This window comes from Balaenoptera borealis, assembly GCF_965194805.1.
Source record: "Balaenoptera borealis genome assembly, chromosome: 11".
In the NCBI taxonomy this organism is placed as follows: Eukaryota; Metazoa; Chordata; class Mammalia; order Artiodactyla; family Balaenopteridae; genus Balaenoptera; species Balaenoptera borealis.
The window spans coordinates 71,682,042-71,696,266 of NC_138868.1; the positions used below are offsets into that span (position 1 = coordinate 71,682,042).

A 14,225-nucleotide genomic window follows, 5' to 3' on the forward strand; every position below is an offset into this window, starting at 1 on the left:
ACTGGGTACAAACATTTATGGGTGTCCGATCATGCGATCCATTATTAAAGAAAGAAAAAGAGAAACCCTCCTCCCACACAAAAACCCTAGAAGCCCTCAGTCTAGATAATCAGTAAAGTTCTCTGCAGTTTTAACGTTCCACATTTTTTCTTCTTTTATTTACTTTGTAGACCAAAGAACTGACAATCATAATGTAGGAAACATAAATTGGTACACAATTACAAAACTTTTTTTCTTACCTCTGAATAATTCTTAGTAGCAACATTTTGGGAGGGCTGCTGTCTTGTAGCTTTAAAGGCTATAATGAAAAAGATGAAACATCCATTATGCTATTCTTAAAAAAGCTTAGAAAAATTTGCACACTTCTTTAGCTGAAGGTTTCCTAAGTCCTATCTGCAAAAATCCATGATGACTAATTATAAAACCACTTACTGTGCTTTAAAATCTGGAGATGGAATTATATGTCTAACTACCAGTCTCATATGATTTCCTGGTTTACTCAAATAAAGTAGTAATAAGCAGTGTTCATAAATACACCTACACTAAAAATATTTTATAGAAAAATACCTGAAGGATAAAATCTGATCACCTAATGGACTGAACTCCAAATACAGTGAAAGTAACCCTCCTCAGGTGTTGCTTCTCTTATGGTTAGCAATATCTTTCCCTGTGGGAGCCACATGGTTCCAGTAAGCGCTTCCTTATTCTCCTCTACTTTGTTAGAAATATTCAGTACCTAAGAAATAGTCCAGAGGGAATGCTAGAAAACAGCCTACCTTTCATTCCATGATAACCTTCCTATGAATCCTTACATTTTCAGCTTTGTAAACTTGGTTAGAAACATGAAGTTTAGTTAATTTTTATTTTTCCCGAGACCAAAACTGTAATATTTTGATTCTATAGTAAGAAATGTATGTTTGGTCTTCATCCACATTTCTGGCAGAGAGCCCCTAAAACCCTAATTTCCTAAAGTAATGAGAGCCATCAAGGTGCTTTTTGCTATGTTAATGAGGTAACTTTGGGACCACAACTGAGGAGGGAGGCTGGTTACCAGGGGAACCAACCAGGAATAGAGGGTTCGAACTTTCAGTCCCATCCCCGATTTCTGGGGAGGGAAGAGGAGCTAGAGGTTGAATCAATCACCAACAGCCAATGCTTTAATCAATCATTCCTATGTAGTGGGGCCTCCATAAAAACCCAAAAGGAGGGGGTTCAGAGAGCTTCCAGGTGGTGAATCAAGATGCTTCCACGTGCCAACATGCCTAGATCCCAAACTCAATGAGGACAGAAGCTCCTTTGTTCTGGACTTTGCCCTATGCATCTCTTCATCTGGCTATTGATTCATATCCTTTCATATCTTTTGTAATAAACTAGTAATCTAGTGAGTAAACTAGTTTCCTGAGTTCTGTGAGCCACTCTAGCAAGTTAATTGAATCCAAGGTAGGGAGTCATGGGGACCTCTGATTGATAGCCTATTAGTCAGAAGTACAGATAACAACCTGGACTTGTGACTGGCATCTGAAGTAGAGGGGGGCAGTCTTCTGGAACTGAGTCCTTCTCCTGTGGGGTCTGATGCTGTCTCTGGGTAGGTAGTGTCAGAATTGAGTTGACTTGCAGGACACCCAGCAGGTGTCTGAGGACTGCTTGGTGGTGTGGATAACCACCCCCCCCACCCCAGCCCCCTACACTGGAATTAAGTGCAGATTATTAAAAACCTAGAATAAAATTTAAACAGCCAATTAGAGGTTTAATTTTCTCCTACGCCTTACCAGTTTCCTAATACAAAAAAAGGTTTCCCCCAAGATAACCCGCAAACTAAACAACAGAGCAAGAGGAGATAAAAAGACAGAGGACTTGAAGAAGTCAAATGCTCAAAGAATCCTACAAAGTCCAAAATTCTCCTAGTCAGAAAACTCAGGAATCTTTCCACCTAGCCTAAATTTATGATTTACTCATTTTTCCTATTCCAGGTTCTATCCCCAATCTTAGGATGTCTACCTGAGAGGAGAAAGGAAAGGCAGAAGCAGAGTTCTTACTCACCCTACTCAATCACTAGCCTCACATCCTACTCTACTCAAAAGGCTGGAGAGGGCAACGGAATGAAAAGGCCAGCAATCGTGACTCTTTCAAAAACTATTTCTGCTCAATCGTTTTTCACTAATTGACCCCTCAAACTCTTGGCTCCTGGAAGAAACAAGAGCCTTCCTTTCTTTTTATCCCCAATAAATATTTGTGTGATAAATTAACATTATCAGAAAATTAAGCACTCGGTTCTGTTAGGAAGGCAATACATACTGTATTGGGGGTTAAAAGCTCTGGTTTTAGAGTTAGAGCCATGTGGACTCACTAGCTGGGTGACTGTGGCCAAGTTCCTTGGCTTCTTCAAGTCTCGGTTTCCCCACCTATAAAACAGTGTTAATAATACTTCATGCTGAAAATTCTTGACAGGATAAAAAGAGGTAGTTAACGTAAATTGTTTTGGCAAGCGCCTAGATGTAGTAGGTGTTCAAATGATTTCGCTAGTAATAGTGGATGGAGTAGCCGCAGTGGTAACCACGGTAAAATAAATGCAAAGACAGAGGCTTCTTTTATTAACTTAGTCACTATCCTCTGCAAACAAACTTCAGTGGAAAAGTCTGGGCTGTTAACTTTCATTCACAACCGCTGCTGGCTATAAGTGTAGTATCTACCTTTCCCAATAAAACTCCAGTACTACTGTACAAATCTTTACACTCCATGGAGCTTGTTATAATAGGATTGAACCTTTATTTATCTCTTCATTCCTCCATTTATAATATGAACGTAGAAGCTATAGTTTAAGGTTGCTTTTGTCCCAAACTTATAGTAACTATAGTTAGTACTCCATGGTTATTTTGTCAGAGACCGTATTAAAAAGTCAGTTTCGTTTTTCAAAAAAAAGGCCAATGTTGGAGTTAAACTGCAAAACCATTGGACCAAATCAACTGCATAAAAGACAAATTTAGACTGATTTATAGAAACATCCATTTTCATGAGTTAACTGTAAACACTGTCACTAATACTAACAGCAGCAGTCAGTTATTGGATTCTTTCTAAGTGCTGTGCTCAGTAATGGTTATGCATAGTTCATTTAACACTTATAACTACTCTGGGAAGTTAGTACTCCTCCTCCAGTGGGAGGACACAGTGAATAGTCATACATTTATTTAACTGAAGTCTTAGAAGGAAAGAAAAAGAATAGCACACAGGTAATATCTGAAGGGATAACAGCAAAGGATTTCTAGAAATGATAACAGGCACCAATTCACAGTTTCATGAAACCCAGTAAATCCTAAGCAGGATAAAAAAAGAATCACATATCTAGATTCATCATAGTGAAAGTGTAGAACACCAAAGACGGCCAGCCGGAGGAAAAACAGACTACTTTAAAAAAAGCAACAAGCTAAACTAATAGCTGATTTCTTAATGACAGCAATGGAAACCTGAAGACTCAATCTGAGTGACTAATTCTGCCCACTGGTGTCAAGGAAAGTTTCACATAAAACAACAAAGCCATGATGATAAAAGGCAGTTTGGGCTAAGGGAAAGGCAGGTAATTTACAAAGTCTATGCCTCTGTGTTGCACGCTGACCAACTTTTGGTAGTTTAACATGGAAGTGTTCGTATTTTACTTACGATCCTTTTCTAACTCCCTCTGTTTTCTCTTTTTTATAATAGCTCTTATATATATATATATATATATATATATATATATATATATAAATAAAAACATTTCACAAAAGCCTACTATGTGCCAGGCTTTTGGCTTTTTTTTTTTTTTTTGGCTGTACTGCGTGGCCTGCAGGATCTTAGTTCCCCAGCCAGGGATTGAACCCAGGCCCTTGGTGGAGTCCTAACCACTGGACCACCAGCGAATTCCAAGCCTTTTTGCTTTTAATCTTCAGAGTAATCCAATATGGCAAGATTATTCCCAATGCACCTGTAAACAAACTAGGAGAGTGAGTGACTTGTCCAAAGTCACAAAGCTTTTTACACGTTGAACTCATCCCAGATTGTTTACCGTGCTGCCTTTTTTTAAAAAATTAATTAATTAATTAATTAATTAATTTATGGCTGTGTTGGGTCTTCGTTTCTGTGCGAGGGCCCTCTCCAGCTGCGGCAAGCGGGGGCCACTCTTCATCGCGGTGCATGGGCCTTTCACTGTCGCGGCCTCTCTTGTTGCGGGGCACAGGCTCCAGACGCGCAGGCTCAGTAGTTGTGGCTCACAGGCCTAGTCGCTCTGTGGCATGTGGGATCTTCCCAGACCAGGGCTCGAACCCGTGTCCCCTGCACTAGGAGGCAGACTCTCAACTGCTGCGCCACCAGGGAAGCCCTGTGCTGCCTTTTTTCACTTCCTTTTCCCTTCTCTGCTTTTACCTTACACCTTCCAAGAATGTCACAGCATCTTTCTAAATGCCATTTTCTAAACGGGAACAGAGACAATATACTTCTGAAGTCAAAAGATAAGGATCTCAGCTGGCCCTACTCAAGTACTGAATAATCCTTGAATAAAAACATAGCAGCAGAACTTCTGATAAGAAGGTTCTTTAAGAATCATTTAATAGAGCTGATGGTTTTATCCTTTCTCCAATGTCATCTGTCATCCAGAAAATATTGAAAACTTCCTCTGATGGAGTCACAACTCACTTCCTTCTGAGGCAGCTTACACCGTCTTTATGTTGGTTGATAGATTATTCCGTATAATGCAAAGACTTCTCTACTGAGAGCCAGTAGCTCAATCTCTAATCTTCTCTTGTTCTGGAAACTAACAGTAGAGTGGTTACCTACTCACTCTGAAGGCCAGAGAATGTGGAATCAATTCAAGCTCTAGAATTTACTAGTTGTGAGACCTTGGATAAGTTGCATATCTTTTCAAAGCCTCAGTTCCCTTTTCTGTAAAACAGAGAAATAATAAGTGCCTATCCCACTGAGCTGTTGAGAGGCCTGCAGTAATCGTCTCATAAGTATTAGCTATTATTAGTACTATTAGTGGTTTTATCAACCTAGGGCAAATTACTTAGCTCAATTCCCTCGTCTATAAAAGAGGGAGTAGGTGAAATTGTTCTTAAGCCTTCCAGGTCCACTTTATCACATAATAAACTTAAATCTGTGTGTGATTAGCTTTTCCCATCTATCCTCATTGGGTTGGTAGTTCTTAACCTGGAGCCCGTGGATAGGCTTCATGGGGGTCCCTGAGCCCTTTGAAATGGAGTACAATTGCATATGAGTACTTATTTAAAGGTAGGAGACATAGCTTCCAGAATCCATAACTTAAAATAGATTTAAAACCACTGTCTTTAGGACTATACAAATCAAATCTATTCGATCTTTGACATAACAGAACTTAATTTCTGTAAAGACTTGAATTTTTCCCAGGTTAGATATCCTAAGTTCCTTCTATCAAATTTTTTATATTATATGGTTTCTCTTCTGAATGATCATATAAAGTTGACATCTTTCTTGAAATATGGTTCCAAAAGATGAGCACAGTATTCTTGGCATGATACATACAATCAGTACGAGGGAGAACTTCCTTGCTGTAGAGAAGCATTACTTCTATTAATAGTGCTTAAGGCACCATTAGATTTGGACAGTTAGATCAACCTGCACAACCTTAGTGACCTAAGTCTTTCTAACTTGGTTCCCTGCTAATATCATATACTTCTCTGTGCAGCTGTCCTTTTGGACATAAATACAGTTTATATTTACCCTTGATAAATTTCATCTTGTGAGATTTAGTCCAACTCTCCAATCTGTCAAAAATTAATCTCAAATAATAAGATAATATAAATAAAATACATATGGATATACTCTGAATGGTAGGGAGAAAAAAATATCACCACCTATTTTAACATATATTTTCACAGATCTGACTTACAACTTCCTCTGATCTCATAAACTGTAATATTAAAAATAGTTCATTAAATTTTTATATTAAATTATTATTAAAATAGTTTATAAAAATAGGTTACCTTAGTTTGAGGCTAATTTTTAGACCACAGCACATACACAAAATCAATTCAAAGAATCCTAACTATAATTTCCCTTAAATGCAGCTCACATGACTCTATACTAACAGTAGAGATGGACAAAAGCAGCATGAGGAAAGAAAGTTTACAGTACATTAAGAAGCAGTTCCTTCTCTCTTAATCATTGTTGATACACGGACCAACTGCCATTTCCATGTCTTAGTGATCCCTTTATAAAAAGGAAATAATCAAATTTGTCTAAAGTAGGATATAAAAATTAATTTTTAGAGCCCACCCTCTTCAATAGCCTCCATGAATGGCAAAGGTCTTTTATTTTTATTTTTTTATTATTTTAAAAAAAATTTATTTATTATTTATTTATTATTTATTTTTGGCTGTGTTGGGTCTCGTTTCTGTGCGAGGGCTTTCCGTAGTTGCGGCAAGCGGGGGCCACTCTTCATCGCGATGCGCGGGCCTCTCTTGTTGCGGAGCACAGGCTCCAGACGTGCAGGCTCAGTAGTTGTGGCTCACGGGCCTAGTTGTTCTGTGGCATATGGGATCTTCCCAGACCAGGGCTCGAACCCGTGTCCCCTGCATTGGCAGGCAGATTCTCAACCACTGCGCCACCAGGGAAGCCTGGCAAAGGTCTTTTAAATCAGCATAATTTATCCTGTGATTCAACACAAACCAGTAAGGTTTACTCATGGGGTTTCCTGAGTCTTCCTGTGTTGGAATTTATAAGTACCTGCTAGGTGATCTTTTGCAGTCTATACTCACCATCTATAATAGACATATTTCTAGATGTTGACATAGTGGCCTTTGAACTTCTGCCTCGAGTAGAAGTCTCCAGAGCAGCGCCTGCTGTTAGAATAATGAGCGGTCAGTATACAAGTCCATCAGTAGCTAAGGTTTTTTTTGTTTTTTTAAAAAAACACCACTAAATAGTTACGTCAAAACATAGTTTATGTGTAAAATGTCAAAGATATATATAAGAAGAAACATCTAGAGTCTGATCAATCAATTTTCAGAGACTATTCTTAGGCCACACTTGGTTCATATTGTTCCAATTACAATATAAGGAAAAAATTTATAAATCTAAGGATAATGAAAACCTTATCACTAGAAGATGGGGATTTCTCTCCTGGGAGATTTTTAACTAAAGTACTACCTATTTTAACAGCTTAAAATTCCGACAGATAAATATTTAATAAAAAAATAATTTAAAAATATTCCTAGGGATGGATTTCTATAATGCATCAGGAAGTCACTGGATGACTATCTTCTATTATTTGGACTATTCAATGACAATAGTATCACATTAGACACAATGATGGCAATTAATTTAATGACTGCTTTAAAAAATCAAATTGTGTAGGGGCAGTTTTCAAAAATAATAACTTTTATAATCTGGAGTTTTCTTCCTGCTGTTAGTGGGCATTAGCTAGACATTTTCCTTAAGTGTTTGCCTCACTATTACTTTGTACATGTAAGAGTAAACATGTCTATTAAATGTTCCCAATGTGTGAGAAGCACTATGAAATTCTTTAAAAAAAAACGTGTTAAGAACTATTCAAACTATATGTGCATGTGGCCATTCAGAATTTATTAATATGAAATGTACATGTTGGAACTACATTACAGACTGTTTTTATGCATTATAAAAATAAATTTTTAAAGGACTGTGTAACTCAATTCTGCCAAGATGAACACAATTCTGAATTTCCCACACAACTGCCAAGTGTGAATGTGTAAGAAAGACTACTCGGTGCTAACCTCTTCCTCTCTGAGATCCTCCTCTTGACACTGGATTCTGCCCTCTTCCTCCTCTCCGGCCTCTTCCTCGGCCTCTTCCTTTGCTGGCTGCTGCCGTGATGCTGTCATCAGAGTCATCAGCCATCTGTTCTGCCAAATCTATACTCATAAGGTCATCAGCACTAAAGGCGGAAGCAGCTTCCTCTGACTGAGATCTGAGGGCTCTGGCCCTACTCATGGCCTAAGAGGGATGACAAGAGGAAAATACACATCAGTAGACAATGCAGCAGCCTAAAAGTCATTAATCCAGTCACTCAGATGGACATTTCATATTGCCAAAGTGTCTAAACTATTATTTCTCACTAATCATGCTAAAAAATGTAAAACAGGAGAAGCTCTCTCCCCCATCAATCAAATTCAGTGCCCACAATTTGTTAGATCAATTTACAATACCACTGATACCTGTAAAATGAGACCTTTTGAAAATGTATAAAATGAGACCTTTTGAAAATGTGTATCAAGAACCATAAAATTTCACAGAATCAAAAGTTTCAGAACTGGGAGGAAAGTTGGCAATCGCCCCTAATGCAACACCACCATTTGTTAAGAGACTGTCATCATTTGAGCTACTTTGTACAATGGGCTCTTGATAAATAACAAGAAAAAAAACTCGAGGTCGGTGGGGAGCAGGAGGCTGCCGCAGGGGAGGTGCCGCGGGCAGCCGGGACACCTGGCTTGGCCGTAACCCCATCCGGGGCTGGGTGGGACCGCAAGGGCCCATGGCTGAGCCAGCTCCGTTACCTCTGACTTTCAAGGATGTGGCCATTTATTTCTCCGAGCAAGAATGGCAGAATCTAGAGGCATGGCAGAAGGAGCTTTACAAGCAAGTAATGAGAACCAATTATGAGATTCTTGTTTCTCTAGTGAAGAACCAATTAAAGTAACAATCTATAGAGAAAGAAAAATAATCTTGTGTCATGAACCCCGTGCCACCCAAAAAGAATGTTCCAAGCATCAAGATCACGTGGATGTGGACTTCCATGGTGGCGCAGTGGTTAAGATTCTGCCTGCCAATGCAGGGGACACGGGTTCGAGCCCTGGTCCAGGAAGATCCCACATGCTGCGGAGCAACTAAGCCCACGCACCACAACTACTGAAGCCCACGCACCACAACTACTGAAGCCCATGCACCTAGAGCCTGTTCTCCATAACAAGAGAAGCCACCACAATGAGAAGCCTGCGCACAACAGTGACGAGCAGCCCCTGCTCGATGCAACTAGAGAAAGCCCACGTGCAGCAATGAAGACCCAACAAAAGATCAAATGGATATGAAATGGTGTATTAGTGTGGGTTTGGTTTGCATTTCCTTCGTGGCTAATCATGTTGAGCATCTTTTCATTTGTGTATCTTTTTGCAGAAATGTCTATTCAAATTCTTTGCCCATTTTTGAAGTGGGCTATCTGTCTTTTTATTGTTGGCTTATAAGTGTTCTCTATTTGTTCTGAATATCGAACCCTTATCAGATATATGATTTGCAGATATTTTCTACATTTCTTGGGTTGTCTGTTCCCTTTTTGATGGCGTCCTTTGAAGCACAAAAGTTTTAAGTTTTGATGAATTCCAGTTTATTTTTTCTTTTGTTGCTTGAGCTTTTGGTGTCATATCTAAGAAGCCATTGCCTAATCCAGAGTCACAAAGATCCACTCCTATATTTTCTTCTAAGAGTTTTATGTTTTTAGTGCATATATTTAGGTCTTTGATCCTTTTTTTCCCCTTCTTTGATCCATTTTGAGCTAATTTTTTTATACTGTGTGATACAGGGATCCAGCCTCTTTCGCACATGGATATCCAGTTGTCCCTACACCATTTGTTGAAAAGACTGTTCTTTCCCCCATTGAATTATCTTGGCACCCTTCTGGAAAACCAATTAACCATAAATGTCAGAGTTTATTTCTGGATTCTTGATTCTGCTTCATGGATCTATTTGTCTAGCCTTATCCCAGTACCACACTGTTTTAATTACCATTACTTTAGGATCAGTTTGTCAATTTCTGCCAAAAAAAAAAAAAGAGAAAAAGGCAGATGGGGTTTGGGGATTACTGTCATCTAAACAGTACTAAGTCTTCCAATTCATGAACATGGGATATCATTTCATTTATTTAGTACTTTTTTTTTTAGGACTTTTAAAATTACTTTCAGTAACATTTTATGATTTTTATTGTGCAAGTCTTATGTTTCTTTTATTGGGTTTATTCCTAAGTATTTTACTCTTTTTGATGTTCTTGTAAATGGACTTGTTTTCTTAATTTTTTTTTGAAAAATAGTTTTATTTTAAAAGATGCTGAGAGTTCAACCCAGATGAAGACTGAGAATAGGTGTATGGATTTATTTTTTTTTAATTAATTTTTGTTGGAGTATAGTTGCTTTACAATGTTGTGTTAGTTTCTGCTGTACAGCAAAGTGAATCAGTTATACGTGTATATATATCCCCTCTTTTTTAGATTTCCTTCCCATTTAGGTCACCAAAGAGCATTGAGTAGAGCTCCCTGTGTTATACAGTAGGTTCTCATTAGTTATCTATTTTATATACAGTAGTGCATATATGTCAATCCTAATCTCCCAATTCATCTCACCCTCCCTTCCCCCCTTGGTATCCATACGTTTGTTCTCTACATCTGTGTCTCTATTTCTGCTTTGCAAATAAGTTCATCTGTACCATTTTTCTAGATTCCACATATAAGCGATATTATATGATATTTGTTTTAGGTGTATGGATTTAAACAAAAGATAGTGATTTCTTGTTTCATGAAATTAAAAAAAAAAGAAAAGAAAAAAGAAAAAAACTCACCAAAAATAGCTGCTATCTCTGGGTGATGACATTTTAGGGTGCTTTTTGTTTTCTTCATTATTCTTGAATATTACAAATTTGCTACAATGTACGTTTTCTAAAATATTACTTTTATAATCAGAAAAACATAAGCAATAATCTCTTACAAATATATAGTAAAAAGAATTAGGTAGAACAAAACAATTGAAAGCCTGGAAATAATAAAAACCTGAGGGCCAAGATTTTAACTTAATAAATTTTAATTTGATAAGAAACTGTCTAGAAAAGACAAGTTTGAGACTTAATGAAATATCCTAACTCTGAAATTAATATAGATTTTCTGATTAAAAACAGAGTAAGAGCAATGCTGCCCTGATCTCTTCCTTTAAACCTATCAAAATGTAACAAGGAGAACAAAAATTTTAAAACTATCTTTTTGAATAAAATTAGAAAATTGCTCCACCCACAAAACACAAAACCTAGGAGAAAGAGTTAATGGGTATAGTGAATATTTGGTCTGGCTAAGGGAGAAGGTTGAGAAGAGTTTCAGACAGTGCAGAGAGCTCCAAAATTGATCTACCCATGCCAAGAGGCCATGACAACAGTCTCTCTTGCTTGGAATGACTAATTCTGGGTCTAAGAATAGGCATCTAGAGCTTTTCTAAGCTCTGTGTGATGCCATGAAATATGGAGAGACAGGGCTAGATGAGGAGATAAGCACAGAGCAGGCAGGGCAGAAGCAGGAGTGCAGCGGGTCGGGGGAGGTGGAGGTAACCCAGCTTCACACTGATGAACTTGCTGAAGTGAAACAACAGCTAAGTCACTACGGGAACGGCTCAACATGGCATTACAACTCCAAAAGAACAAAACTTTAGGAAATACAACCAAAAAGATACAGAGAAAAAATAGTTGAAAAAGATTTCAATTCATCTTTCTTGTCCCAGATGAAGTACAGTCAATCCTCATAATTTTCAGACTCCGTATATGCAAATTCACCTACTTGCCAAAATTTATTTCTAACTCCTGATGCATTTGTGGTCATTCATGGACACGTGCAGAGAGGTGAAAATTCTGAATCGCCTGACACACACCTTCCCAGATGAGGTCGAACGAGGCGACACTCAGCCTTCTTTAAACGAGTATCCTTTTCATAGTACGTTTAGTGCCGTGTTCACAATTTTGTGCTTTCAGCTGGGGATTTTACTTTTAAAACGGCCCCCAATGTAGTGCTGAAGCGCTGTCTAGGGTTCCTAAGTGCAAGAAGCTGTGATGTGCCTTATGGAGGAAACACACGCGTCATATACGCTTCATTAAGGCATGCGCTGAATGGGCCACAAGTCCAATGCTAATGAATCAATGATATATATTGAGTAAGGTCTTAAAACAGAAACACACATGGAAAAGGTTATATATTAATCAGTTAACAAAAATGTTGTAACCAGTGGCTGGCAGGAACCTATTCCTGTATTTCCCCTAGGAGCAACAGTTCAGTGTTCACTCAGTGTTTACAGTGACTTTATAGAATACAACTACCATGAAAAACGAGAACTAGCTCTACATTAAAATATACATATACAGGGACTTCCCTGGTGGCACAGTGGTTAAGAATCCGCCTGCCAATGCAGGGGACACGGGTTTGAGCCCTGGTCCGGGAAGATCCTACGTGCCGCGGAGCAACTAAGCCCGTGCACCACAACTACTGAGCCTGCACTCTAGAGCCCATGAGCCACAACTACTGAGCCCACGTGCCACAACTACTGAAGCCTGTCCGCCTAGAGCCTGTGCTCCGCAACAAGAGAAGCCTCCGCAATGAGAAGCCCGCGCACCACAACGAAGAGTAGCCCCCGCTCGCCGCAACTAGAGAAAGCCCGTGCACAGCAACGAAGACCCAAGGCAGCCAAAAATAAATAAATAAATTTATAAAATAAAATAAAATAAAATATATATATATTTAAAAGAAAAAAGGAGACCTGAATTACATAATAAGGTAGATCTAACTGATACATGTTGAACTCTGTACTCTGAAAATAAACAATATACTTCTTTTCAAAACCCCATGAAATGTTTTAACCGATATATAATGGGATGCTAAGAAAAACATCAATTCTAAATAGTAAAAAGAATTTTATCATACTTTCTAATCACAATGCAATAAAATTAGAAATTAATAAGACAAAAGCCTGGACTCCAAACTGCAAAACAAAACAAAATTGTAGAATACCTAGAAAATGATAATAAAAATACTGCATATCAGAACACGTGAAACAATTTAAAAATGAATTGTTAAATTAAAGCAAAGAAAGGAGAATGGAGGGGGAAAAGATCTAAGGAAAATTAAAAGAATTATGATAAAACACTCTGCTCAGTTCTAAGTACTTTGGAAAATAAATGACCTAAACTGAATCAAGAAAAGTTAGACAGTCTCAACAGACTAATTAACAACATTTTGAGAAAATTCTTAAAAGAACTACACTCCCGAAAAGGATCACAACCAGAAAGCTTCACAGGTAAATTCTACCAAATCTTCAAAGAACAGATGATTCCATGGCTATTTCAATAGGAACAGAGCATAAAGAAAGCAAGCTTCCGGCTGGTTTTTATAACGCCAGCATAACATGGTACTGAAAACTGATAAAGGACTGCATGCACAAAAGGAAAATTACAGTATCTTACTCATGAATATCAAAGCAAACAAAAGGAATCCCAGGGCACGTGGAAAGACCAGTACACCTATTATCAGGGGCTTCACAAAATGATACTAAGGTTGGGTCAATAATAGGATAGGAAATAATATAATTCGCCATATTAACAGAACACAGGAGGAAGAACCCTGCATGCTTATCTTCACAGATGCCAAAAAAGCTCTTAATTCATTACCCATTCTGGACTTAAACAAGCAAACAAAAAACTCTCAGGAACAAGTGGATACTTCTTTTACATAACAAAAACCCTAACTCTGTAACTACACAAATACACATACAGAGTGTGCACACACTTTCACCCGAGTGCTCTTATAAACCAATTACAGAAAGACCAATGCCCTAGCCAAAAGAAAAGAATATTCTATGCAAAGAACATGATCAGGTGTTTCATATAAATATAACATACAAACATAAAAATTGCTCAGACTCACTAGTAATACAAGTAGTATGAGTTAAAAGCAACAGTAAGAAATAATTTCTCACCACTTAGATTTGTAAAGATCAAAAGATGTAGTAATATGTCATGACCATAAGGATGCAGGGAAATAAGCACTCCCTAATACTATTGGTCGGGAGAGGAACTGGTGTAACATATTTGGAGTGATTTGGCAGAATCTAGCAAAATTTTAAACACATATGCCTTTTTATGATTATTACTTCTTTGAATGAATTATCACCATTGCCAAATTTCATACTTTGCCTTTGTCTAAATACTACATCTTCATTTTAGCATCTCAAACATTATACTCAGATAATACTTTATCTTTCTGTACAACAGACTGTGGACTTTACTGATATCTTTGAACTACATTACTTCTATGAATTTACCTCATGAGTGGAGGCATAGGGCCAATGGCAAGACAATGTTTCCATATACTTTTTGCGAGATTTAAAAATATACTACCCTAGTATTATTGCACTTTTTTGTAGTAATATATACGTAACATAAAAATTTAC

At 37.8% G+C, this 14,225-nt stretch overlaps 1 protein-coding gene across 5 annotated transcripts in view; it reads right to left on the minus strand.

Moving 5' to 3' along the window:
• The window catches only part of MRE11 (MRE11 homolog, double strand break repair nuclease), a 71,281-nt gene that overhangs the window by 12,486 nt on the left and 44,570 nt on the right, over positions 1–14,225 (minus strand). For 3 of the 5 annotated variants that reach the window (XM_082339917.1, XM_082339915.1, XM_082339916.1), the window contains 3 exons: positions 7,761–7,980; positions 6,765–6,848; positions 240–298 (listed from right to left, as the gene is read on the minus strand). In XM_082339917.1, the coding sequence (XP_082196043.1) occupies positions 240–298; positions 6,765–6,848; positions 7,761–7,980 (363 nt within the window). Of the gene's footprint in view, positions 1–239; positions 299–2,367; positions 2,403–4,063; positions 6,658–6,764; positions 6,849–7,760; positions 7,981–14,225 lie in introns of those variants that run through there. The other 2 variants (XM_082339918.1, XM_082339919.1) reach the window with 2 other exon arrangements.